Source organism: Gallus gallus, chromosome 3 (assembly GCF_016699485.2).
Source record: "Gallus gallus isolate bGalGal1 chromosome 3, bGalGal1.mat.broiler.GRCg7b, whole genome shotgun sequence".
Lineage (NCBI taxonomy): Eukaryota > Metazoa > Chordata > Aves > Galliformes > Phasianidae > Gallus > Gallus gallus.
In genome coordinates this window covers 29,967,063-29,992,377 of record NC_052534.1, presented here as the reverse complement: position 1 = coordinate 29,992,377, position 25,315 = coordinate 29,967,063, and the positions used below count along the sequence as shown (strand labels likewise).

The 25,315-nt window shown below is 61.2% G+C and overlaps 1 protein-coding gene across 16 annotated transcripts; it reads left to right on the top strand.

The window, feature by feature from the left end:
- The first annotated feature begins 134 nt into the window (after positions 1–134).
- On the top strand, positions 135–25,003 carry SLC29A1 (solute carrier family 29 member 1 (Augustine blood group)). Of its 16 annotated transcripts, none has more exons than XM_046939228.1 (13): positions 135–356; positions 18,008–18,090; positions 18,700–18,781; positions 18,990–19,165; positions 19,350–19,489; positions 19,637–19,771; positions 19,944–20,041; positions 20,397–20,487; positions 20,604–20,695; positions 20,840–20,948; positions 21,219–21,304; positions 23,537–23,736; positions 24,086–25,003. In XM_046939228.1, exons 2-13 carry the CDS (start codon positions 18,062–18,064, stop codon positions 24,195–24,197), a joined length of 1,350 nt encoding a protein of 449 aa, XP_046795184.1. In that variant the 5' UTR covers positions 135–356; positions 18,008–18,061; the 3' UTR covers positions 24,198–25,003. The 16 variants fall into 16 exon arrangements, with proteins under 16 accessions (XP_046795184.1, XP_040553761.1, XP_015139272.1 ...); XM_040697827.2 differs by lacking the exon at positions 135–356 and adding an exon at positions 595–770 and having other exon boundaries at positions 18,012–18,090; XM_015283786.4 differs by lacking the exon at positions 135–356 and adding an exon at positions 595–770.
- Positions 25,004–25,315: the final 312 nt, after the last annotated feature.

The window sequence follows — 25,315 nt, the reverse complement described above, 5'->3', positions numbered from 1 at the left end:
TTGCCGAGGCCGGAACCGAGAGCCCGAGCGGGATCGGTGGCTCAGCCTCTCCTCCGCAGGCGCGGGACGGGGCTTAAAATAGCCGGGCTGGCTGCCGCCCAGCTCCGCGGCGCGGGCGGGGAGCCGCTCCCCCCACCCCAGCGCCCCGCTCCGTCCCCGCGGCTGCGGCCGGGCACGGCGAGGGGGGCTTCGTGGGGCTGAGAGGAGGCGGGAGACGTCGAGGCCGCGGCCCCCGCTCGGCTCCGGCTCTCGGCCCGTGCGCGCTCCGCTGCCTTAATGGGAAGAGAGCAGCCGCGCGGGGCTGAGGGATGCGCCGGGCGGCGGCCAGCGCGGTGCCGGAGCGCGCAACCCGGCAGGTGTCGGCTCGTTCCGGAGCTGCCGGGGGGCCCGGCGGAGGGCCGTCCCCCCCCCCACCCCCCCGGTCCGTGTGTCGCAGCGAGCGGCCCGCGACGGCCCGGGTCCGGTACGGCCGTGACACCCGCTGACCGCGGGCAGAGCCGGCGCCCGCGGCGCGCCGCGCACGGCACGCGGCGGAGTGGGCGCCGTCCCCCCGCCCGCTCTCCCCTCTCCCCCGCCCCGGCGCTGGGCCCCGCTGACGAATGCCGCTCGTCGTTCCTATGGCAGACGCCGCTTCCCCCCCGCTAATCCGCGCCCGCCCGCAGCCGCCCTCCACCTGCTGAGCCGCCGGGAGCCGCGCCGAGCTGGCCGCCGCCAGAGCCCGGGGAGCGGCGGGGGGGCCGCAGCGGGAGGGATCGTCCCCGAGCCCGGAGGTAACGGAGGGGGGAGGGGGGCGGGCGGCGGCCCCGCGGCGTTCCCCCGGGAGCGGAGAGGGAGCCGGCTCGGAGAGCCCCGCCGGGAGCCGCGCCGTGGCTGCGGGGCCGCCCCGCCGCAAGGTCACGGCGCCCCCGGCCCGCAACGAGCCCCGCCGCGCTCCTCCGCTCCGGGCCTGAGCCGGGCCGCGCGGTTCCGCGGCCCCGCTCCGACGAGGACGCCGCAGCCGACCCGAGGGCCGTCCCGCGCCGCGTGTCCTTGGCGCGGGGCAGCGTTAGGACCCGGCGACCGCAGCGGGCGCTGCTGCCTGCGCGGGGTCCGCCGGCAGCAGCGGGACGCAGCCCTACAGCCCCGGAACGAGCACGTAAGCACGCAAGCACGCGTGCCCCCAGGGCGGGGGTGCCGCGGCGCTGAGACGTCGGGGTGCTGCGGGGTCGAGGGCTGCCCGACGGGCTCCTGGGCCCCAGCGTGCTTCTAGCCGTGCTGGGGCAGTTCCCGTGTGTGTGTGTGTGTGTGTGTGTGTGCGTGCTCCCGGGGAGCAGCGGGGAGCCCTCCGTGTGCCGCTCGGAACTCGGCAGCCCCACGAGCTCGCAAGCACGCCGTGTCCCCTGACCTTTTTATTTGCGAGCTGCCCGTTGAGCGCCCTCCCTCAGCCCTGGCACCGCTCCCACCGCTCCGTCCTCCCCGAGTGCCGTCCCCGTTCCCGGTGCGACGCCCGGGCCAGCAGGCCGTCGGATCGCAGCGTCCCGACCCCGCGTAGGGCGGAGCTCGAAGGCCGAGCGGGACGGCTGCCGTTCGGGGACCTCGCCGGCCGCTCGGGGAGCTGGGAATTTCTGCGGGGATCCCATCGGCCCCGGCACCGCATCCCAGAGGCGGCGTAGCTCCCCGGCTCCGCAAACCCGGTCGCCGCACCAGCGAAAGGCAGGCGAGCTTCTGGAGATGCCGGATCCCGCGGGGACTGGAAAAGGCAAGGAGCGGGCGGCGCCCTCGGCTCCTCCTCGGAAGGAGGATTTCACGGGAAGCCGACAGCGCTGCTGCGGGGGCCGCTCTCGCCTTCTGTTCTGTCAGAAAGATCGCCTGGCTTTGGGACTTTAGTAGGAAGGGCAGGCTGTTTCCCTGGAGACCGCCTGCGAGTCCCGAGCAGCCGAGGACGGATGCGCCGAGTCCTCAGCCCCCGCCGCACCGCTCCCGGTTCCCGGCCCCGAGGCTCCGCGGGAGGGCGCACCGCCGGCCGCGGCCGCCAGAGGGCAGCACCGGGCCGCGCTCCTCCGTGCGTTCGGGGCCGCCGTGCCCCGGGGTCGGCAGCGCCCCGCGTCCCCGCCGTGCGCGGGATGAGGGGCGGGACGCGGGTTGGGTGCGGGGCTCCCGGCTTAAACGGGAGCCGGGAACGGGGCCGCGGTGAGCCTGGTACCCAGCATCCCTCGCCCAGGGAGAAGCAGGTGCTGTTCTTTTGAGGCACCCCGTGCTCCGCTCCGTTCACCTCCTCACCCGCACGCCAAACCCTGGTGGCACCCCTGCGCATTTCCATCTCCCAGCGCATCCCCTGAGCAAGGGCGCACTCTGCACCGGGGCCACGGAGGCCATGGGATAGCTGATGGGGAGCGTAGACTTTCCCCCGTTCCCTGGCGCTCGGTTTGCTCGGCGCCTGGCCACGGCTTTGTGCTGTTTTTGCTGTCCCATTGTTGCGCTCCGCCGGTTGGCCCCGGGGCCTTCTTATGGGCTGGGAACGCAGGCGAGCTCGGCTGGCAGCGGGGGGAATAATGGGCGGCCCGTGTGCCGGAGCTGTGGGAAAGGGCCCTTCTGCACAACTCCCCAGGAGATGTTTGGGAGCGTTCAGCCACCGCTGATCTGCCCGGAGGGGAAAGCATGACAGCGCAGGCTTCCTTCTTCAAACAGGATCCACTCAGCTGTGCCAGGCGTTTACACAGCCGAATTCCTCCTCGGCAGCCAGCAGCCATCAGGCGGGGTTCAGCCTGGGGCAGGCACTGCTAGGAGAGCTCCCGGGAGCTGCCTCTCTGCAGGTGGCTGCGTGCCACAGTCCCTGTGGTGCCATCCCTTTGGTCCCTGCGGTCCCCGTGGCGCCGTCCCTAAGAACCCCATGGTGGGTGAGCAGCATCCGGCCGTGATGGCACTCCTTGAAAGCCACACGTGGCCCTGCCCGCTGTCCCTGTGCCTTGGGAAGGCATGGCTCCTGATTGTCACTCGGTGTGGATGGGCTTTGGGCAGGGAGGGGACCGCGTGGCAGCAGCTGACCCTTCTGCTTGGCAGGTCATCCCTTTCCCAGCTCCCCAGGTGCATTTTACAAGCATGGCTGGGCGCCATCGGGCTCCTTCCCCAGCGGCTCTGCTCCTTCACGGGGTGTTGGCGCTGCCACCAAGGGCTGGATGTGACCCTGGGCACCGCAGCAGTGGGCCACCCACTCCGGGTTTGTATGGCCACGCTGCTGCCAAGGACACTTGGGGCAAGGAGCGTGGTGGCCTCATGGGACGGGGCACTCTGCTGGCCCCGGGGCTGTGGTTTCCCAATGCCTCGGAGCATCTCACAGGGGTTGACTTGTGTAACCAGGAGCCCACACTGTGTGTTGTCCCGTATTTCCCAAGGTCTCAGCCCAGCTCCTTGCAGGTGGAAGATGCCCGCAGTGGAATAGAGAACAGTGCTATACCCGTGGTGTGGTGGCTGTCATTCAGTAACCAGCTGCCCTGTGGCTCTGTTTAATAGCTGCCATTAGGCAGTAAATGCTTGCAGAGGGAGCAAAGGGTCAGTGGAGCTGTAGAGGGGAGCAGGGGTGTGGAAAGGGAATGGGAATGGAGGAACTGCTGTGGAAAGGGCCGCATCCAGGAGGCAGCAGCAAGGGAGACCCTTGGCAGTGGCTTTGGCAGAGGATTTGTGCCCCCAGCCTGCGCTGAAGCCCCATGTTCCAGCAGTGCTGCCCTGCCTTGGGGACACCCCGGGCCTCCCCTCAGGCTGACAGATGAGGCTGGAGCCCCACACGCGCCCGGGCCCCTTGCTGAGCCAGCAGACAATGGGGTTTGTTTGTGCTTGCTGAAGTGGAAAGGCCCCCACGGCCCCATTTCAGCAGCACTGCCCGCACGTCCCGCAGGTCCAGCAGCAGGAAGGGGCAGTGGGACGACAGCGCAGCCCCCTGCCAGCGGTGACGGCACAGCCTGGGTCTGCAGTGTAGGATGGGACCGTGGCACACAGGTGAGCATAGCTCCCTGAAATAGGTATCCCCAGGCAGTGACAGGAGAGCTCTGTCCCTAAGGGACTGATGAAGGAAGCCTGCACTGAGTTCAGCGGTGGGCTGGGGACCTCTAGGGCATGCAGGGCTGCTGCGGGCAGTTGCATTATAACTGATTTCCAGTAGCCTGTAGGGTTTTCCTCCATGTGATCGATGAACACGCTCCTCCCTTCGTGGCTCTGCCCTACTGCCCTGTCACACGTGTGCAGACCTGGATACGGCCACTAATCTGCTCCTGCCCTGCCTGCTAATCCTGCTGCCTCTCCACTCCGTGGGTACAGCCTCACGGGTGGCTGCGAGCTCACCGAGCGCTGCCAGAGGGTTTGGCCCAGGATAGGAGCCGGCTCCTCCCATCCCCGCTGAGCAGCGGGCAGAACAAACCAGCCGTGTGTGCCCGGGGGGCCGGAGGTGCCCCCGACACGCCTGCTGAGTTTGATGGCCCTGCTTGCTTCCTGCTAGCAGCCTGCGGGCAGTACAGGTGGCCGGGGCTGCTCTCGCTTCTACAAAAGGCCCTTTGCAAGAGGAGCGCCCCAACAGTTCCGTGCCCACAGCTGCCGTGCCGGGCATCATCTGGGCACCCCAGAGCCAAAGCAGCCTGTCGTCCAGTTCCCAGCGGGAGGCTGCGGCCCGGCCCTGTGTTGGGCACTGGATTTGGGACGGAAAGCGTGGCTGTGGGATGGGCGCAGGACGGCACGCGGCTCCCCGCTCCCTGCCTACCCACAGCCTGTGTCCTCACGCTACCTCGGCTTCTTGTCTGTGTCAAATGAAGAGGAAAGGAGATGGCATCCTGCAGGAGGAGGGGGTGGGTTAAGGAATGTATGGCTGCGGAGCGCCTGCAGAGCTCTGGGGGAACGCTCGGCGTGGGCACCAAGTGGGAAGGCTCCTTGGGACGTGGGGTGCATACAAACAGCAACCAGCTCCTCGGGTTCCAAAACTCACGTTTTGCCCAAGAGGCACAAAGAATACTTCTCCAGCTCATGTGATGCATTACCACAGCCTGGAACGAACGTCACGTTTCGCTCTCGCCTTCAAAAGCAGCTGTTTGTTTGCCTGCCTGCTTGGATTTGGTCGCTTCAGTGGAAGGAGGGAGTTGCTGCAAGGGGGGAAAAAAAAGGCAGCTTTGTGCAATGCTTGGCAGCAGGCGTGTCTCAAAGGGGAGCGCTTCTCCTATTTATTCTCCCGTTGAAAACCAGCTGTGGACACAGCGTGCAAATGGGGCTCCAGGTGACGGCGTTGGTCTGCCTGGGGTACACAGCTGAGGTTTGGGAAGGAACGCTCCCCCAGTCGAGCAGCACCGCTGGAATCCTATGTTCTTTAAGGGAGAGGCTCCGCTGCCTGCCTTCCCTCTGCTCCAACAGCACAGTGATCTGCCAGCAGCAGCACTTTGGCAGCACGCTGCTCTATGGAGAGGGGAGTGCTGTGAGCCTGGCACTGCTCTGTGCTCCATGTGCCGCGGTGCTGTGGTACATTTGTGGTGCTCGTACTGGCTGCTGGGTGAGGCACCAGCTGTGCCTGGCTCGGGCCAGGAGCCCTTTCCTCAGCTGTTGGCTTCTCCTGGGAGCTGAGTTATTGTGTGAGCTTGGCAACGCCAGACTTGCTCGGGAGCAGCGCCCTGCACAGCCACCGCACCCAGGCAGGATGGAGCAAAGCAGCACGGCCCCGCAGCTGGGCGTGCGTTGGTCCACGTGGGTTTGGGTTTGTTCAGCGCAGCCCCTCGTGGAAGGAGGCGTCTCCCTGGGTCTGCCCCAAGGCCACACGCTGGGGCACCGCCGCACATCGCCGCTGCAGTTGGCTGTGCTCACCTGGAGGCCGCAGCAGCCCTCTGAGATGAGAAGCAGGGCGACAGTGCTGTGTCCTGGGGCATCCCTGAGCTCAAGGCTGGCCGTTAGCGGGTGCTCTCCCACATACCTGGGAACGTGGTGAGGGGCAGAGCAGGGAATTAGGCAACGTGTGATCCATCACGCTGGTGATGGCAAGAGCTGTGCACGCTGCTGCTGGCAGCCTGGGGTGAAGCAGCTGCACCCATTGCTCCTCCCGCAGAGATGTAATGGAAAATCGGGCTAAGAGGAGATGTGGTGGTGCTTCGTCTCCTGGCAGCATCCGAGAACTTTATCACCACCAGATCCTGGAAGCCCTCATCTGCAGGGCATCGATTCCCGTAGCTTTTAGCTCAGATAGGAGTCTATAAATAACACTACCACCTTATTGACGCTCAAATGTTCGCTTGTGCTGCAAGCACGACTCCTTAGCTGGAGGCACGGGGCCCGGGCCAGCACGATATGAAGGCCACCCCAGATCCCCCAGAGCCCACGTAGCCCCGTAGCCAGCAGTGCAGCAGATCTCAGAGCTGGATGGGTGTTGCTGGGCATCCCAAAGCAGTGCCACTGCAGCTTCTGCTTTGCTTTTTTCCCCCTCTATGCATTTTGGGGTGACGCTCACTCGTGTTTTCCCCTTGACTCCGCTGGGGGAGGGCAGGGAGAGGAGAGCGGGGCTGAGCCCGCAGCTCGCCCCGAGCAACGCCTTCCCGAGCGGGGCTGCCGGGGAAGGCAGGCCGGGAAAGGCAGCCGCGGGCAGGGATGTGTCATTCGTTGCCCGCGAGTCGCCGCAGGAGCCTAATTGCAGATGGGAGCTTTTAAATTTAATTTGGTCTGATACGGATCTCCCGGTGCGAGGCGGCTCCTGCCCTGTTATCCGGCAGCGCCGTGTGCCGCCTGCTCAGCGCGTCCTTCGGAAACACAGAGATGGCCGACGTGTGCCACCGGGGCGAGGGAGGGAGCAGCTCCCGACGGAGGCGCCGGTGTCACCACCGCCTTTTCCTTTGAGGGCTTTTGCTCGCACGGAGGTGTTTGGCGGGTCCGGTTTGAAATGAAAGCGTCGCGTTTGGCCGCGGTTCCGAGGGGAGCCGCATCGTGCCGAGGGCTCGTGGGGAATCTGCTGCAACGCTCGGCGGCGTCTCATTTCCAATTGTAATTTCTAAGCCGAGCTGACGGCTGCCTGCAGGGAACGTTCTGTTTGTTAACGCAGAAGCACCGGGAGCGGGCTCCCAGGCTGCCGTCCCCGCCCGCGGCTGCGTGGTGGGGCGGGAGGTGGGAGCGCTGGGAGCAGCAGCGCCCTGAAACACCGCACCTGAGACGCGCAACCTCGATACGCGCGCGTACAAAGTGCCCTCGTCGAGAACGTACCTTGGCACTTAAGCAAAAGCTTAAGGAGGCTTCGAACGACGGCGAAGGTCTCCGCGCCGATTGATTACTACGGGTTGCGCGCGCCCGCACGACGGGCACGTTGGAAAAAGCGGCCCGGAGCCGCCGCCGGACACGCGGGCGCCGCGCTGCTTCGGGCGCGGGGCGGCCGCTCACCGCCGGCGCTCCGCCAGCGTGCAAAACCCGACGGGCTCCGCCGCGCCCCGCTCGCCGCGCCGGCCCCGTGCCGGGGGGCGTCCCGCGGGCCTCCGGGGGCGGTGCGAAGGGGGAGGGCCGGCTTAGCGGGCGGGCCCACGGGTAGGGCCGTGCGGCGCGGAGGAGCGGCCGTCCGGCGGCGCGGAGCGGAGCGCTGCAGGTGGGTGCCGGGGGCGACCGGGCGGCCGGGGCCGCCGACGTCGCGCGTCCGCGCTCGGGCCCGAGGGAGCCCCGGCGGAGCGGGGACCGCGTGGCGCTGACGGCGGAGCCCGGCCCGGCCCCCGTCCGGCGCGGAAGGCGGTAAAACGGGGAGGAGGAGACTGCTCCGAGCGGGCGGAGAGCCGGAACGGGCCGGGGCGGCGGGGACTCGGCTGTGAGGGGCGGGGAGGGGGTCGGGGCGAGCGGCCGCGAGGGATGCTCGGCGCTTTGGCCGCCGCTCGGAACGCGGGGCTTTTTCCCTCGCGCGGGAGCGCCGACTTCCCTTCCGTAGTTCTCGGCGGAGCAAAGCGAGAAGCGCCTCAGCGGGTGCCGTGGGGGCGCCCCGCGTGCCGCCGGTGTCCCGGGCCCCGCGCGCGCCTGGCTGCGCCTCGGAGCTCCCCCGGGGTCGCGTCCCGCAGCCCGCGCGGCTCTCGGGCAGCGCCCCGATCCGCGGGAAGGCGCGTCCGGGACCACGTGCCGCCGGGCTCCACGTGCTGCCTCCAACCCCCCCCCTCCCCTCCATCCTCCCGGCCTGGCAGCTCTTCGCGCCGAGCCCCGAGCGGAATTGCTCGGTGCTGCGAGAGGAGATGCTCGCGGCCGGCCGCAGCGTGCAACGGGAAGAGCCAACAAGTGCGTGTTCCTGAGCGAATCGGCGTTTGGTCCAGGAGCACGGAGAGCCCCGCGCGCTCTCTGCCGTGCCGCACTCCCCGCCTCCGCGGTTACTCCCCAGGCTTGGAGACGGGCGGCCGAGCTGCGGTGCTGTGGGAAGAGGCGGGGGCCGAGCCCGAGGGATGTGGGATCTGATCGCACGAGCGAGCCCGTATCCTTCGGCCCCGCGCGTTCCCAGGGCTGGGGGCAGCAGGAGGGGTTCGTGCAGCTGTCGGCCACAGCTGGACGCGCTTCCTCGCTGCTGTGAAGCAGGAAGCAGCTGGGATGCCCCGCAGTCGCCTGTGGCGATCGGACACAATTGAGGGGACTTGCGTGGATGCCGCCGCGGGAAATCCCACTCCCCTGCAGCAGAGCATCCCAGTCTGGCGGCGCTGTTTCCGCTCCCGGCTCCTGCGGGCTGCCGGGCTGCCTCGTGCTCCTTTGGATCTGCTTCAGTCTGCAGAGCTGACCCGGGGCGTGATGGCACGGGGTGCTTTCCTCTCTGGTTGTGCGGCTGTCCGAGAGCTGTGTGGTACGGCAGTGATACTCAAGTCACGCCTGCATCCTCCTGAGCGCCACTGCTGCCTTTTGCTCCCAGCTTGGCTCGCTCTCAGTTCACTGAGAAGATGCTGGAGGGCTGCGCTGGGCACCCAGAGTGAGGAGGAAGGGAGGTGAGGATGAAGCTTACTGCATCCTGGCCCAGGAAATGGACCTGGCTCGTGCGGTAGAAGGATATCCTTCAGCTGTTGTTCCTCCCTGCGCCGCATGATTAACCGCTGGCATCGTTTCCCCATCGTGGCATCCCTGCTCTCATTATCTCAGGGTGAGATGTTGTTAATGAGCCACCTCCTCTTTGAAGCTAAGTCACGGGCTTTGTTTTTGCCCTGCTGTGACCTTCCCGTGGGCTGGGAGGAAACCAGGGTGCGGAGCGCAGGGCACCTGCATGCCCATGGCTGCAGCCCTCACTGCCCCGTTCTGCTCAGTTCCCGGGTTGGGACGGGGCTTGCAGTCATACAGTGATGGGGCACCGGGAGCAGCCACGTCCCCTGGTGGGCACAGCCCTGAGCGGGGCCTTTGGGAGGCTGGCAAGCACCCTCCGGTGCTTTTCTGGGATGAGCGCTCATCTCGGTTATTTCTCATCCAGCATAAAAGCCAAGGCCTTGGGAATTGTTAGGGAAACTGCAAAACCCACTCTTAATGTCAGCAGAGCACTGTTTGCTTGCTTCTGTTGCTAATTCAATCTGACCCCAAAGTGCAAACTCCACCGACCTCCGCACATCTTCCTGAGCGCTCCCAGCACCGAGCTGACATCTCTATCAGCCTGTTGCTGTTCCTGCTGCTGTGCAGGGCAGGGAACAGCCGCTAGCTGCATGTTGAGCAGGCAGTCTCACTGCCCGCTGGAGCAGTCAGCAGGAAGCCGGGCTGATTGCCGCAGTTTTGCCTTCTTCCCATCGATGCCACTGGGATTTGTTGTAGTTCATTTCCTTTAGGACTTGCCTGATGGGAAAGCGCCTCGCTGTGAAGTTTCCAGCACCAGCATCGGCAATCAACAGCTGGAAATGCACTCAGCAAGCAGCCCGTGGAGCCTCGAGGGGAGGCACGTGGCGAGGAGCAGGGCGGCGGGTGCGGATGGGCTGAGGTGGTACCCAGTGCTCCGTTTGGCAGGGCTGCAGTACCCTGCAAACTTCTTCTGCTACTGCATGAATGCAGTGAGGGCTTCGGGGCGTGCAGCTGGGTCTGAGGGTGTTTTTGGGGAAACCCTGGGGAGTGTTCCTGGGGAATGGGTGGATGACTGTGGCTGGGAGCTCAGGGTTGTGGGAGAGGAGTGCTGTGCCGTGCTGAGGGCTGTGCGGTCTCAGACAGTTGGGCCCTGCAGGTGTTGTGCAGTGCTTGTAGCTGTTGCGTTGGTTGGTTCCTTGCGCCATCCTTCCGAGAAGGGCTGCGTTACCCACAGCTGTGGGAGGCTGTGCTCCAGCTGCGGCTCAGCTGAGCTATTAGGAAGAGATCCACCCTCCACCGCGGCTCCTCCTTCCCACCTTCATACACCCTCATGGGCCTTCCCAGCAGCAGGTCTCACAGCTGCCCTCTCTCCCCCCCCCCTCCCCACATTAGCACTGAGGAGGCTCAGAGGCGGGCTCAGCCCTGTGAGCCAACACCAGACATAACATTCTGTCTGCGATAATGTATTTCTCTCTAAGTGCTGTTCCTGCATGAGCAACATCAGGGCTGGCCACAGGCTGGGCACGGTGCCCCTGGGGGTGCTCGTGGTGCAGCCAGGCTGCGCTGTGCTGGGCGGCAGCTTCCTGCAGGGATGTGGTGGCGACCAGAGGGGCTGTGCCCTGCCTGTCCCTGTCTTGTGGCCGTGTTTATTTCTGCTGCTTGTGGGAGAGAGCCCGAGGTGCTGCTTTTCTGGTATTTGGGCAGAGGTGGGAGGAAGCTGCCCGCCACCCTGCCCTGCCCCACTGGCACAAAGGCTATCCTGTCCCACGGCCGAGTGGGAGGTTTATTCTCTGACTTATTTCCTCCAGAGGATGTGTCCTGTGTCCGCCTTGAGCCAGCGATGCTCTGGCTGCACGTTGCCCTCACTCTCATGGAGATGGCTGTGCCACCACCGCGTCCCCGGCCATCACAAAATGGCCACAGTGAGCAGCTGAGGATGGCTCAGGGTGTGCGAGGTGCTGTGGCCCTATAAGGAGTAAGCTGATCCTGGTAGCTGGCAGCAGCATCGCGTGGGCCGCAGCGGCTGCCCAAACCTGCTTGCCTGCCTGGCATCCCATTTCCAGCAGGGCTGCAGGCATCGGGTGCCGAATGCAGCGGTCAACCAGGGCATGTGTCCCTGAGCTGGCTCCAGGGCACCCAAAATACCGCGTGTATTTCTGTCCTGCAGCAAGGAAGGGAGCCTCTCCCCTGCCTGTCCCAGCGCCCTGCAGGCTGCCCAAGGCCGGGCGGCCTCCTGAGTCCTGCTCGTGGTCTCGCTGGTGGATGTAGCCCTACAGCCCCAGGAGGAGGAGCTGTATGGAGAAGCTCACCTCACCCACCTCGTTCCCCAGCCTTGGGGCTCCCTCCTGACCCAGCCCGTCTGGGTTTCGTGCCTGGCCTTCACCCTTATCTCCAGACCTGTCTGGCCGCGGGTATTTGCCTCACCCCTGTTGCCACATGCTTCCTCCTCAGGGCTCTCCCCTCTGCTCCGGGGATGCCCGTGGAGCAGGTCCAAGCATGACCCACAGGGAGGCAACCGTACAGTGGTGCAGCCAGGGCAGCTCTGTCCTCCTTGGTGGCTGTCCTGTGTCACTGCTGCACTAAGCACAGCAAGGAGGACCCATTCCCACCTGGGGGCTGCACCTTCTGCTCCCAGCTGATTTTTACATTAATGGTGTCCTGCACTTCACCCCAAGGGTCCCATTGGGTTTTCGTGACTGGGGAGCGGAAACCCAGCTTCCTCCCATTGTGCCTCTTCCTGCCATGGCCCTGGGATGACCCCTTTGCCCCAAAATCCCCCCAGAGCCCATGGGGTTGTTGGCTGCAGAAGAGACAGGAGACGATGTGGGGCAATGTGCCCGCTGCACCACCTCTTCTCCTTAGTGCTGTGGTTGTGTGGCAGGAGTTCTGTGGGGCCCTGGCCTCCATTTCCCCTTCCCTCCCCACCCATGCAGCCCCTCTGGGCACTGAGGACTGCCTTGGGAACCCCAGAGATGGTTCTCCATAGCCTCTGCTCTTTCATTGGTTTCCGCAGATGCATTGAATGGAGCCCTGAGCAAATTCCTTTCTCCACCCTGGGGAGAAAATGGCTTTATTCATCTCATTTTCCGACCCAACCCTGGAAAACCATGACCTCTTCCCAAGCCTTCTACAAAGCACACTGGAGCCGTGCTGTGGCGTGAGTGGCCTTCTCCGCTGGGAGATGCTGGTGCCAGCCTACGTCTCGCTGGTGTGCCCCAGGGAAGGCAGTGGGAAACCAGTGCTGCAGTCAGCTGTCAGCTTTTTGCCTCTGCCTTCTCTCTGTGTCCCCCCATGAGCAGGGCTGCAGAAAGCCTTGGCCCCATCCTGGTATGAGGGGCTGCTGCCTGGAAGCTGTCTGGAAGAGACCTACCGGTTCCTGCCTGCAGATGTTCTCCTGAGAGTGGCTTATCTCTGCCTCTCTGACATCGACTCTATCTGGGAGTTCCCTCTCCCTGTGCAGAAATGACGTAGTGCCTTCCAACTCCTTCCCCCCCCCAGGCCCTCTATCTCCACTCCCATCTCCAAAGTGCTGCCCTTGGAGCGAACGCCTGCTCAGAGCTTTGCTCAGAGCTTTGCGGGGCTTTACCAGAGCCCTGGAGCTAGCAGGATCCAGGCGTGAGACCCACCCTGCCTTCCCGGTAAGCGTCTCATTGTGGCATTAAAGCTCCCACCCTGGGCTATGGGGGGGATGGTCGATGACCCGGCTTTGGGGAGCTGCTCTTGCTGGGATGATAAGCAGCAGCACCCATCTCTGCTGTGGGGTTGCTTGGGTGCCTGGAGGGATTCACTGGCTGATGAACAGGCGATGGGGTGTGCTGAAGGGTCAGGTGCGTGCTCTCCAGCAGGGCTGCACTGCTGGGGTCTCCTTCCTGCAGTTTGCCATGTGTTGCTCTCTGTGTTCAGCCAGCTCTGTGGCAGGGCTGGAAACGCACTTGGCATCCAGAGCAGGGAGGTGGGGACTGTGGTCGTGGGGAGCCGCTGCCAGGAGGAGGAATTTATAGGCAGCAGTGACCGTGCATGCTGTCACCGAGGTGCTGCTGATGGCAGGTGAGCGACCTGACGCCAGGCATGTCACAGGGGCGTGATTGCCACGCTGAGGACAGAGCGTGCTTTGCCTGTCAAATTAAACACGTAAATGGAGGGTGTGAGAAGAGCCCTCCTTTCCGGCTTGGTTTACGCACGTGCCCGGGTGGCTGTACCTGCCAGAGGCCCCTGGGAGCTGCTTGGGGCTCCTTGAACCGCCCTGATAAGGGACTGCAGCCAACTGCTGCACGTGGCTCAAAACATACCGCAGGGCTGGATGCCCCCCTGCCTCCGTGTGGCACCTGGCAGCCAAGATAACGGCCCCGTGTGCTGGCAGTGGGGACATCCAACCTCTCTCCTGCTCAGGGGGGAGGCCGCAGGCCCAGGGAGAGCAGCTTTCCCTTTGCCCAGCGGGTGGAGGGGGCAGGGTAAAGCGAGCTCCCGGCCGACACGGTGCCCGGAGCTGGGATGCTTCCCTGGGAGGTGCTGAGGGGTAACCACTGTGCACCGTGCACGGCCCTCAGAGGGGCTGCAGAAGTACTTTCTGCCTTGTGATGCAAGGGGGAACGGGAGGGGGAGAATGTGACGCTGGTTTCTAAGAAGGGCTGGTAAGAACTTCGGGGAAAAACAGGCTGGTAATGTTTGTGCTGCCCGCCCACAGCAGCCCCTGGGCACACAGCTTTGCAAAATGCGTTCAGGTCTTTTGGCCCAGGTTTTAGGGGAGGGAAGGTCTTCGCATGGCTTGAACGTTGGTGAAAAACAGGAAGCAGGGCGTAGGAGTAAGTGGTCAGTTTCTGTGGTGGAAGGAGATGGCTGCGTTCAGTCCCATGCTTTTTCAGCAGTCATGAGTGACCTGGAAAAGGGAATGAGCAATGAGCTGACAGGGCTTGCCTGATGCTATCGAATTACTCAGGTTCGTGGGGACAAATGCCAGCTTCAGAAAGCACAGGGGAGCGTTACAACAGCCGGGCAGCAGGGAGATGAGATTCAGTTTAGACAAATCTCGAATGATATGCAAGGGGAAAGAATCATCCCAAACCTGCAGACAAGATTACGCCCTGGGCTGGCCATTCGCAGCAAGACCTGGGATTATTTCGGATAGCTCTGTGGGCAGCCAGGGTCATAAAAACACATCGGCTCCCTGAAAAATTGCCTCTGTCACTCCCTGTGAGTGACAAAGCAGAAAGAAAGCAGGAGAGCTTTGTGCCATCGGCCCAGTCCACCGCTCCTATTGTGGCCCCACCATCTCTGAAAGGGTCTGGGAGAGCGGGAAAAGATTTGGAGAGAAGCAGCAAGGAAGATCAAAGGCACAGAGCTGTTTCCCTATGACTAACTGAGATAGAATTTCTCTGGAAAACATGATGTTTTCATGAACAGGGTGGCTGGGATCTGCGCCTGGAGAGTCATGGCTGGCATGGAAAAGGGGTCCGATGTGTGTCCAATCTGAATGAACCCGGCAGAACTGCTCGTAGCAGTGCTGTGCCACGGGAGATTTTTTGGCCGTAGGGTGCTGCAGGGCTCCCAAGTTGCAAAGGAAGTAGAAAAGCTCATGAAGTGAAACCTTCTGTGGGTTATAAAACATAGAACATGCTGAGGAGCGGAACTGCTCGGAGATGGGAGAGCAGTCAGGGAGTTGTTATCTGTGCCTGTGCCACTCATACTTAGTCAGCACTGACTTTAGCCCTCTGTTGGGCTCTGGTCTGCCCCAGGGCATGCCCCCCCCCCCCTTTGAGTTGGTCCTCGTGCCTCAGCGAGACATGCAGCCATGCAGCTCTGCCTCTTGGGAAAGGCAGCAGGCGTGCTCACAGCTGGAGGTGGAGGCTCGTGGGATGGTGACTGCAAATGAAGAGACCAGACTGGCACGGCCAGAGCAAGGCAGGGGAGCCTGGGTGTTACCGTAAATTGGTCGATGAGGAAACTCTCTAAGACTCAAGTTGATGTGTTAGAAAGCAGGCATTCATTATGGATGTACGAAGGGATCTGGCTGGAGGTGGAATCTCGAAGCTGAGTCCCAGCCACCAGGGTTTCGTGTGACTTGCACGTGTGTGTCAGGCTTGCTCACTGCCTGCAGGTAAACCCCGCTGGACCCGGAACGGGCTGCAAGCCTGGGGAGGCGTCTGGCCCTGCCCCATGTTGGTGGCACCAGTAGGAAGTGCCGACTGCATCCCTACAACGTGGTCTGGCACAAGCAGCAGCAAGAGGGTGCTGAGGTGCTTGCAGCTTGCCTGCCTGTAGCCCCTTTGCAAGGGATGGCAAAGGTGGCAGGAAGGGCTTTGCTTTAATGAGCTGGAGGAGACACATTGCATCCCTACCACCACCATGGAACTGCTCTGCTGTGGAAAACCAGACATGCCCTCTGCTTTCCATCAGCCAGGCAGCAGGGCAGGAGAAGGGCGATGCTGAGAAGGGAAATCTCCAGAGCTGGGTGTCAAACCACTGCCTGCAGGCGTGGCTGTCCTGCAGTGCCAGTTTTTCTGCAGAGGTTGGGCGTTTTGCGCCATGGCTGTCTCTGCTGTGAGTTCTCAGGCATTGGCCCAATAGTAGGTGTCACCCAGCATGTGCATTAGCTTTTGTGCTGAGTAAACAGGCAATTACAATTGGGCTCTCTCCCATTCTTTGAATGTGGGCAAAGGGGACAGCTGCTGTTTGCTTAGCAGTTCCTACTCTTTATGTTGCTCCTTCCGCTCACACATCACTTCCAAGATGGGATGAACTGCTCTTTGCCCAGGAACAAAGGGATGTCCACGTGCAGAGGCCCTGAACTGCTCCTCCTTTCCCATGCCCTCGGGGCAGGGCAGATGGCTGAGGTCCGTGGAGGTGCTGGGGATGCACTGAGAACCATCGCTGGTCTGTTATCATAGGGTTGCTCTGGATTTGTGGTTGTTGAGGTGCTCTCTCTCACCTGGTTGGAGCACCGTTGCCACCTGTCGCTTGTGTTGCTTTGTTTGACCTTTTATGTTTACTGTAGTGTTGTTTGTAAGAGCTGGCAGCTAGACGTGTTTCCTGCCGTAATGAGCGCTGACCCGCGTGCCCCTTGGCAGGGATTGTCTCTTTGTGGAAAAAAAAAAATTAGAAGGCATTTAGCAAAGTGAGACAGAAAACAAACAAAGCTGGCAGGAGGCTGCGGCCGGGCATTGCCGCCAAGGGGGCTGGGCTGCTGCTGCAGGACGGAAGCAGGAGGCAGTGGGGAAGGCAGCACCACGGAAGCACTCCTTAAGCCCCAGTGCTGTCCCATTAGCCCCTGCCTGCTGCTCCAGCACTGTCACATCCTGCGTGCTGCCGGCTGCCTGCCAGCTGTGGTACCTGACCCCTCTCCTCCATCTCCTCCTCTGCGGATGCTGCCAGGGGCACGTGGCTCTGGCCCCCGTGACCTGAGCGCTCCTGAGCATGGTGGGGCCGCGGAAGAGGGAGGGAGGCACTGCTTTCAAATTCACTGGGCATAGGGTGGGATTGGTGATTAGGGCTTGCCCTGGCACCGGCCTCCGCACATGTCTGTGGCAGAGCTCCCTTCTCTGCTCCTCAGGACGTCACTGTGACCCCAGGGAAACCAGAGGGTGGTCTGGGAGTAGAGCCAGGGCCTTGTGCGGGTGAGGGGCAGCCTGCTGAGGGCTGCAGGGTACGCTGGGGCTCTCCACCTGTTTCTCAGGGACAACAAGTGGCCCTGGCAGTATTTCTTCCTATGGGGATGACAGTCACGCTCACAGCACCCCTGCTAATCCAGTGCCAGGGAGCGGGCTGCCTCCTGCCTGCAGGGATGCTGGCAGGCTGCCAGGAGGGGATTTTCAGGAGGGGATTTTCCTGCATTTTCTCTGGAAGCATCGGTAGCTCACGAGGGCAAATGGGAGCTGCCTTACCCTACACGGGAAGCTGGGTGCTGCATCAGGCTGCCGGGACTGCGGGCAGGCTCTGCTGCCACGCACAACCTGCAGGACTGCACCACCCCTCACCACCTTCCTCAGCGAGGCAGTTGTTGTGAAGGATGTGAGCCGTTCCTGGAAGCACACGGGCTCCTCCGTTGCCTTTAATGTGGGCTGAGCCTTGCTTGAACTACAGATCCCAGCATGCTGCTTTGTGCCGGCCCCCGCGGCCGCCCTACCTGGCAGGAAGGCTGCTGCTGGCAGGCAGGGATGCTGCAGCCCACGGCCGTGCAGGAGAGGAGGGAGGCTGAGCAGGCGGCTGGGGGGGGGCACCGCCAGCGGGGCGCGGGGGGTTGAGCACGTGGAGCCCTGCTGCAATTGCTGGAAGAAGTGGATGAATGCCCCACGCTGCGCCGTGCTGAAGGGAAAACGACAAGGCAGGCCTGTGGCTTCTGCAGGGGGGCTGATTCTGCTATGCCTGAGGGGTAGGGAGGGGGCCGAGGGATGGGGTCTGGCTCAGGGGCCCCGGGGCTGCGTCTGTAGGGTGGCCAGCTATGGGGAAAGCAGTGCTGAGTGGCAGCTGGGGCCAGGCCCAGAGCTGGGGGTGCTGAGGGGGGGAGAGCAGTGCCCGGGGTGCCCTTGGCTTTCCTAGGAAGGGCTGCTAGAGCCCCAGGGAAGGAGTAGGTGGAAAAGAAGGGTTTGTGTGGCTCTGACCTGAGGGACCACTGGATAAAACATGTCCTTTGTTCCTCCGTATCCCCAAGGACATGGGGAGGGCAGGGGGGAAGGACACAGCCCATTGCGTATTTGCTTTGCTCACAGCCTGAGGATTGAGGGCAGAGCCACAGGCTTACAAATCCCTTAAGAGCCTGCAGTGGAGTGGCAGGTGGCTGGAGTGGAGCAGCACGGGCATGTCGTGGGGGCAGGTTTCCTTTTGGAAGGACAGGCTTGGCGTCCCCTGAGCAGCAGCGTAAAGCTCTGTGTCACAACCCCTCAGCTAAGGGCTCTGAGCCACAGGTCTCCCAAGCTGCTGAGCAATGCTATTGCTGTTTCCTGACGCTGCGTAGTCCCATGGAGCCAACCGTGCCATCAGGTTAAAACCAGCGCTGCCCCTGCCTGGCCTCATTCCCTCATAAAGCCCTCTGTTTACTTTCCAGACAGAGAGCCACTACGAGTCTTGCTGGGACCCGTGCTGACCCTCACCACGCAAGATGACAACAAGAGATGGACCACAGGATAGGTAATGCCAGGCTGTGGGGTGGGCGTGGGGGCACATTCAGGATACTGGGAGATCTGGGATAACGTGGGGCTCAGCACCTGGGGGCTTGGAGCCCCAAGTCTCACTGCCAGCACTATGGATGTGCACTCTCTGGCCGGGAGGCAGGGAGCAGCTATTCTGTCTCTGCCTGTGGAATCCATCCCCTAAGATGCTCTATCAATTCTTCTGAAGCAAATGGATTGTAAACAGTCCCCAGCACTGGGACATGGCCTCGCTGTTCCTGGCTGGCGGGGCTCCCTCCCAGCTCTGGCAAGGGTCGCTGCGTGGCTGGGTGCCACATGCAGGGAGCGTGTCATCTGCCTTCACAGCTTCTTGGAAACCCTCCCTTGGCCACGTCCACTCAAAGGAGCCCAGGCCAGAGAAAGAGTAACAAACGTTTTGTACCATCCTTTATCAAGAATCTCCTCTGCTTATTAAGAGCACTGGACCCACAGATGACACCGAGTTGTGAATTTCGTCCTCCCTTCTCTGCCTGGTGCCTTCCACAGTGGGCTTGGAGACAGCCAGAAGTGACACCTGTCCCCTGCCCTGCCTGTCATCCTGCTCCACACTTCTCTGCCCCCTTTGCAGGTACAAGGCTGTCTGGTTGATCTTCTTCATCCTTGGCCTGGGAACGCTGCTGCCATGGAATTTCTTCATGACTGCAAGGCAGGTGAGGGCTTGTCCTGGCACTGATCATCCTGTGCCACCTCTGAGCACCAGGCAGGAGGCAGAAGTGTGGGTGGTTGGGTTGGGACACATGGCACTGAGGTGGCAGGAGGGGTCCTGGGCTGGGTGTGGGGCTGGAGAGGGGTTAAGGGTGACCTGTCTTGGAGGACGCCTCGCAGCGCCTCAGCTCCACCTGGTTCCTTTCCTTGCAGTATTTCATCAACCGCCTGGCAGATCCACAGAACATAAGCCACCTCTCGAACCAGACCAGTGTGGGCACTGCCTCAGACCTTTCGTACCTGCAGTCCATGTTTGACAACTTCATGACTCTCTGCTCCATGGTGCCCCTCCTCATCTTCACCTGCCTCAACTCCTTCATCCATCAGCGGTGAGCCCTGCCCTATTCTTGCCCTTGCCAGCTCCCACATCCTGACTCAACGCTGTGCCAAACCATTCAGTCCAAAGGCAAAACTTGGTTCTTCTGTGCTGTGGTTTGGCTGTGACTGCTGCGAGAGAACTTTGCAGACCTCTGGGTGCTGGGCTTTCCTCACCCACACCACCCTCTTTTGCAGGATTCCCCAGCAGATCCGCATCTCGGGCAGCCTGGTGGCCATTGGGCTGGTGTTCTTAATCACTGCAATTATGGTGAAGGTCACCATGGATCCTCTTCCCTTTTTTGTCTTCACCATGGTCAGCATTGTCTTCATCAACTGTGAGTAAGGCTCTGGGGAAGAGCCCAAGGGAAAGAGAAGGTTGGGGACCCTCCCTGCTCCTACATGGCTGTGACACTGGCTCCCCACAGAGGTGCAGCTCATCCTTGCCTTTGGTTTCTCATCTCTGCTTATCTTTCCCTTTGCAGCCTTCGGCGCCATGCTGCAGGGCAGCCTCTTTGGCCTGGCAGGGCTCCTGCCTGCCAGCTACACAGCTCCCATCATGAGTGGGCAGGGCTTGGCAGGCATCTTCGCTGCTTTGGCAATGATAATCAGTATCAGCAGTAAGTAATCCCTACCCTGCAGGTGACAGTGCATTACTGTCAACAAGGGACGGCGCGGTCATGCTGGACCCTCTTGGTGTGGGAGATGGCAGCAGAGCCTCGCTCCTCTTGCCGTTCTTCATCCTCTTCCTTTTCCTCCTTGTCAATCTCTCCTCTTTTCTTGTGCTCCCAGTTGGTGCTCAGCAACCAGAAAGCTACATTGGTTACTTCACCACGGCTTGTGTGGCAATTTTGCTGGCCATCTTCTCCTACGTTCTTCTACCTCGCATGGTAAGACTTTATTTTTAGTGGGGAGGAGTGTGAGGACATGAGACCTTTGCACAAGAATCTCGGCCCGATAGCACCCCAGCCACAGCTTCTGCCAGCCTCCACCTCCTGGGTCAGGGTAGGGCTCTGTGTCCCAAAGGAGCTCTCTGTGGTACTTCTCACCTCAGATACCTGTGGTATCCTTAGGATAATGTGGAAATGGGCCCCTGAGTAAGCAGAAGCAGCATCAATATCAGACGCAAGTGGAAGGAATACTTGGTCCATCTTGCACTGTATGCCATTATCAACACAGTCTCGGGTGCCGGTTCCCTGGCAACCTTCTTTCTTGACTGAGTTCTCCGTGGCTGTGTCTCTGTAGGATTTCTTCCGGTACTACTCCATGAAGGACAAGACAGAGTACCATGTGTGCAATGCAGAGCTGGAGACCAAGAGAGACTTGATTAAGAAAGGTGAGGGGCTGAGAGGAGAAAAAGAAAGGAAAAAGAGCTGAGAGGATGAGACAGGACTAAATTAGATCCCTTGCTTTGTGAGGTCTGTTAAGCCTTGTGTTTGTTTCTCCCTGCAGATGAGCCCAATGGGATGGAGCAGAATAACTCAAAGATCATCCCTGTCCACAACCCGGATGAGAAGCCCTCGGTCATCTCCATTTTTAAGAAGGTCTGTGAGTTGGCAGCATCCCCTGTGCTTCTCCTTGTGTCAGGATATGGACACAGGTGCAGAAAGGCCTGGGGAGAGGAGACCACCCCTGCACTGGTCTCTTGCCCCATGTTTGGTACCAGCCTCTTTCTTTTATCTCCCTAGCTTTGGGTCATGGCTGTGTCTGTCTGCTTAGTCTTCACCGTCACCATTGGGGTCTTTCCTTCCATCACAGCTAAGGTGTCCACTACCCTTGGAAAGGAAAGCAAATGGGGTAAGTGAGGCCAGGTGTGGGGTGGGCTACGAGGACACTGGAAGCAAGCTAAACGGGAGGAAAGAAGGTGGGGCTTGAAGTAGTAGGGGTGCCTCAGGGAAAGGGGAGACCATTGTGCATGAAAGGTTTGGATGCAGACACCAGTCTGGCTGGGAGACCATTGCAGCTCTTAGTGGGAAACTAGGAGGACCCTAGACCTGAAGAAGAGTCTCTGTGCAATCAGCTGGAGGGCCCAGGGCAACCTTCACTGACCTTCTTCCCTTCCTGCAGATCTCTACTTCGTCTCAGTCTCCTGCTTCCTGATATTTAATGTCTTTGACTGGATGGGACGGAGTCTTACTGCCCTCTTCACATGGGTAAGCTGGGGGCAGGGAGCACTCTCTGTCCCCATGCCCTTTGGCCATGTCTATCACTGGGGCTGCCATCCATGGCTCGGAGGAGGAAGTAGGCACAGAGCTGACTCCTGCTCTGTTTTTAAGCCCTAAGCAGAGATCTAGAGGGTTAAGGAAAGGGTTAGAGCTGAAAGCCACAGTATAGTCCTGTTCTCCTCCCAGCCTTTTTTCAGCATGGCTTGGATGAAGCTGTCTCCTCTATTTCAGCCTCTGTAAACAAACCTTCACTCCAGCTATGCAAACAGCCAGGCAGGATGGCGGCAGTGAAAGAGGGTGAAAGACAGGGCAGCTTGAAATAAAACCTCTGGCCTCCACACAGTACACAGCTGCTTTAAAGAGCGTTGTCCTGGCAGCAGAGCAGAACCATACCATGCAGGTCGTGGAACTGTCCCCTCCCATGCCTAGGTCCCTTGCTCTCATCTCTCTGTGCCTTGGGCTGAGCAGTGGGAGTCACAACGGCAGTGATTGAGGAAGGGGTCTGTCTGTGTCTCTTCCTGCCCCTTTGCCCACCCCCCAAGTGCTGTTTCCCCTTTATTGTTCAGGCTGTTTGTTTAGAGAAGCTCCTCACAGCAGCATGCAATGTAGGGTCTGTCCGGCCCTGGCTGTGCTGGGCTGCCCTTCTGCATAGAGCTGCTTCTCCCCTGGCCATGGCTGCTGGCTTCCCCCAGCCTTGGCTGCAGGCTGCCTTGACTGGTGTCCAGACCACAGCCCCAGTGGTGCTATGACCCAGCAAGAGACATTTCCAAAACAGCACTGGATGGAAAGTCTGACTGTGGTGTGGTTTGTGCCTCATTTCCCTGGTTGGGGCCCTGCTCTCTGCTCTGCAAGAAAAACATCTTGCTGCTCTCGCTGGTTTGCCCATAGACACAACAGTTGGCATCATCTTTGCCATGTGTTCATGAAGTGTGTCCCATGGCTATACCAGCCAAGGAGGGCTGCCACTTCCAGGGAAGCTGGGGGCTTCCTCTGACTCCAGACCACAGGCTCTTGTCATCATTTCCTTGCTGTACTCATTTCCTCGGGTACTCAGGAGAGAGCCAGGCAAATCTTGTACCAGGGACTGCCTTCATCCTAGCTGCACGACAGCACGGGGACAGTGCCTCTTGCTTTGTCCCAACCTTGCACACCCACAAACTCTGTTGGGATTGGCGAGACCGTAACTCGATCCATGCCTTTCCCAGTACTGTCCAAAACAGTCCAAGCGTAATCCCTTTCCCAGATTGCTGGATCTCGCCCCACTTGGCTGGGGGATGGCGTGGGAGGTTGGAGAGCTGTTTAAAGCCCAGTTTGCAGGCCTTGGGGTGCCAGAGGGGATTTACCTCAGTTGGCCTTGGCCTGTACAATGGCTTGCAGCAGGAAGAGGTTGCGTGTGTGTGCACTAGGCTGTCCTCACTCCCTGTTGTTTGCAGAAAGGGCTTAGCAGTTGATCCCAGACCCAGCTCTGTATTTTGGCTCTAGCACTGCTGCTCTCCGAGTCAGCTAAGGACGGGATTTTCAGGGCAATGGACAGCTGTGGTGTGACTGGTGGCCTGTCCATCTCCCCTGCACACTGACCTCCTCACCACGAGTCCTGCACCCAGTCCCAGCAGTGCAGCAGCTGAGCAGGGGGCTGCTTTCCAGGCTGATGCAGCCCAAGAGAGGTAGGGAAAGAACAAGCAGTATCGAACTTATCCATCTTTTCATCCTGGGGAGGGAGTGTTTCCCATTCACAGCTATGCTAACAAATCTGAACAGTCCCTGCTAGTTTTCCTCTCTTTTTGGGGGATGAGAACACACTAACTGTGCGTTCTCTGGGTGAACATCTAGCTTGAGGAGAGAGTCACAGACTAATGAGTACAACTAGGACTAGGATCACAGTGGGAAGAGCACTCTCAGCCTCAAATAGCTGTTACTGATGCTGGAAGAGACCTTGGGGCTGCATGCAGGAGGCTGCAGGAGCAGAACAGCGAGTGCCAGAGGATGGCAGGCAGGAGCTGTGGGTCTGGGAGCCTTGCACAGAGGGGCTCAGGAGCTGCCCTGACCTGCCCCTTGCATCACTTGGTGATGTTGGAGTTTGTTGCAGCAGAAAGTCTCTCAGAAGCTTTGCCTTTTGCCTCCCCTGCAGCTGCAGCACAGTAGGGTCAGCCTCTTTGTAGCCCTTGCTGGCATGCCAGGGGATGGGGAACTTCTCAGCTACACCCTGTGTTTCTCTCCTAGCCCGGGAAGGACAGCTGCCTCTTGCCAGTGATGGTGGTCTTACGTGTCATCTTCATCCCCCTTTTCATGCTGTGCAATGTGCAACCCCGAAACCACCTGCCCGTCATATTCTCTCACGATGCCTGGTACATCATCTTCATGATCTTCTTCTCCATCTCCAACGGCTACCTGGCCAGTCTTTGCATGTGCTTCGGGCCCAAGTGAGTAAGCTCTGGTGATGGGGGAAAATTTGGTTTCACCCGTGGGTGGCAGCCCAAGGCCAGCCCTGGGATCTGGGTGGGCTGCAGCATTTTAGCATAGGGGTCAGGGAGTGGGTAGTCTTCGTGTTGGAGCTTGAGACAGCCTGCCTGTCAGAAGCATTTTGTCTTTTTTATAAGTCTGTGATGTGGAAGCGGGCTCTTGGAGTGAGGTGGGGTTTCTTGCCATTCTGCAGCAGCAGAACACTGCTTCTGCCTCTGCTGGGGCCTCCTCCCATCTCTCAGTTGAACTCCAACGAGGGCATGGGGAATGCATTGCTGAGGACAAGTCTGACGCCTGTTTCTCTCCTAGGAAAGTACTTGCCCATGAAGCAGAGACAGCTGGAGCAGTCATGGCCTTTTTCCTGACGCTGGGCTTGGCCCTAGGAGCTGCCATCTCCTTCCTGTTCCAAATTCTCATCTAGCAGAGGCACCCAGAGGGTGCAGGGACACCGAGATGGCTCCGCATCCACCTCCGAGGCCCTGGACACCTCCGTGCTGCGGGGTGATAACACCTCACTCCTGCCTCTGCCAAATCGCACCGCCACAGCAGATGTTCCATCCAGGGACAGTTCCACTCTTCCAGGGTTGGCGTGGCTCTTGCCATGCCCGGCTGTGTGATGCCTTTAGGCCTACGTGCCTTTGCCTTCCCCATGCTGTGCGTAAGACTCCCAGGACCTCACTGAGGTCCATCTGCCTCTCGTGATGCATAAGTTCCCCAGCTCAAGGCCAAAAGCCATTGCGAGCCTCCTTCTCTCCGCCAGGCAGAGCTGAAGGCTGGTATCCAGTATTACTCCTCCTCCTGCCCTTATCGCAGGCAAGTTGCTCTCCTCTTCTCCCAGGGTGCTTGGAAATCCCCCGCACTGCAGCTTCTCTCCTACTGGAGAGGCTCGCAGGTAGTCTCTCTACCTGCGAGTAGAGAGGTAGGCCTTGCCAGCCCCGTGCTGCCAGTGAGCGCACCCCAGGCCGCAGGGTTTGAGGGGCGTAAGACACGCACACCGAGCCAGCACCGTGGCTCAGCAGATAAAGAGATCTGCACCCTTTGCTTCTTCCCCGCCACCCCCATGTAACCGGTTGCCCATTCTGCCTTTGTTTGCTCTCCGCCCCCCCGCGGGCCGCAGGAGGAAGGCGGCAGCGCTCGGCTGAGGCAGGCCCGGCCTGCCCCCGGCTGCCCCCCGCTTTCTGTAAATGTATCTGTACAGTTGCCTTTTTCTATAAAAAGACAAACGTGTGTCTGTGTCCATCACTGTGGGGAATGGGCGCCCTCGGAGTAACCGGAGTGCCGCCTGGTGCCGTGGGGGAGAACTGCACGGCCTCAAGGCGCCCCGCTCCCACACGCCGGCCGGCGCCCGCGGGCCCAGAGAACCCCGACCGCCGCCGGGGGTCGCGTGGAACTCTCTGGAACGGCGACAGCCCCTCCACCACGCCGACACTGTGCTCCTCCGCGGGCCGCCGCCGTTAAAGGGGAGCGCAAGTGGGCCCACCGCGCGGCTTGCAGCCCCGCCCGACTGCAACGCTGCGGGCGGCGGCGTTCTGCAGGGCC

Bases quoted from the DNA above. Each gene is read 5' to 3' on its own strand.
- SLC29A1 (XM_046939228.1), top strand. From the start codon at position 18,062: ATGACAACAAGAGATGGACCACAGGATAG. The intron at 19,490-19,636 runs GTGAGTAAGGCT...TTCCCTTTGCAG, and splicing joins CAGCATTGTCTTCATCAACT to CCTTCGGCGCCATGCTGCAG. The intron at 20,488-20,603 runs GTGAGGGGCTGA...TTCTCCCTGCAG, and splicing joins GAGAGACTTGATTAAGAAAG to ATGAGCCCAATGGGATGGAG.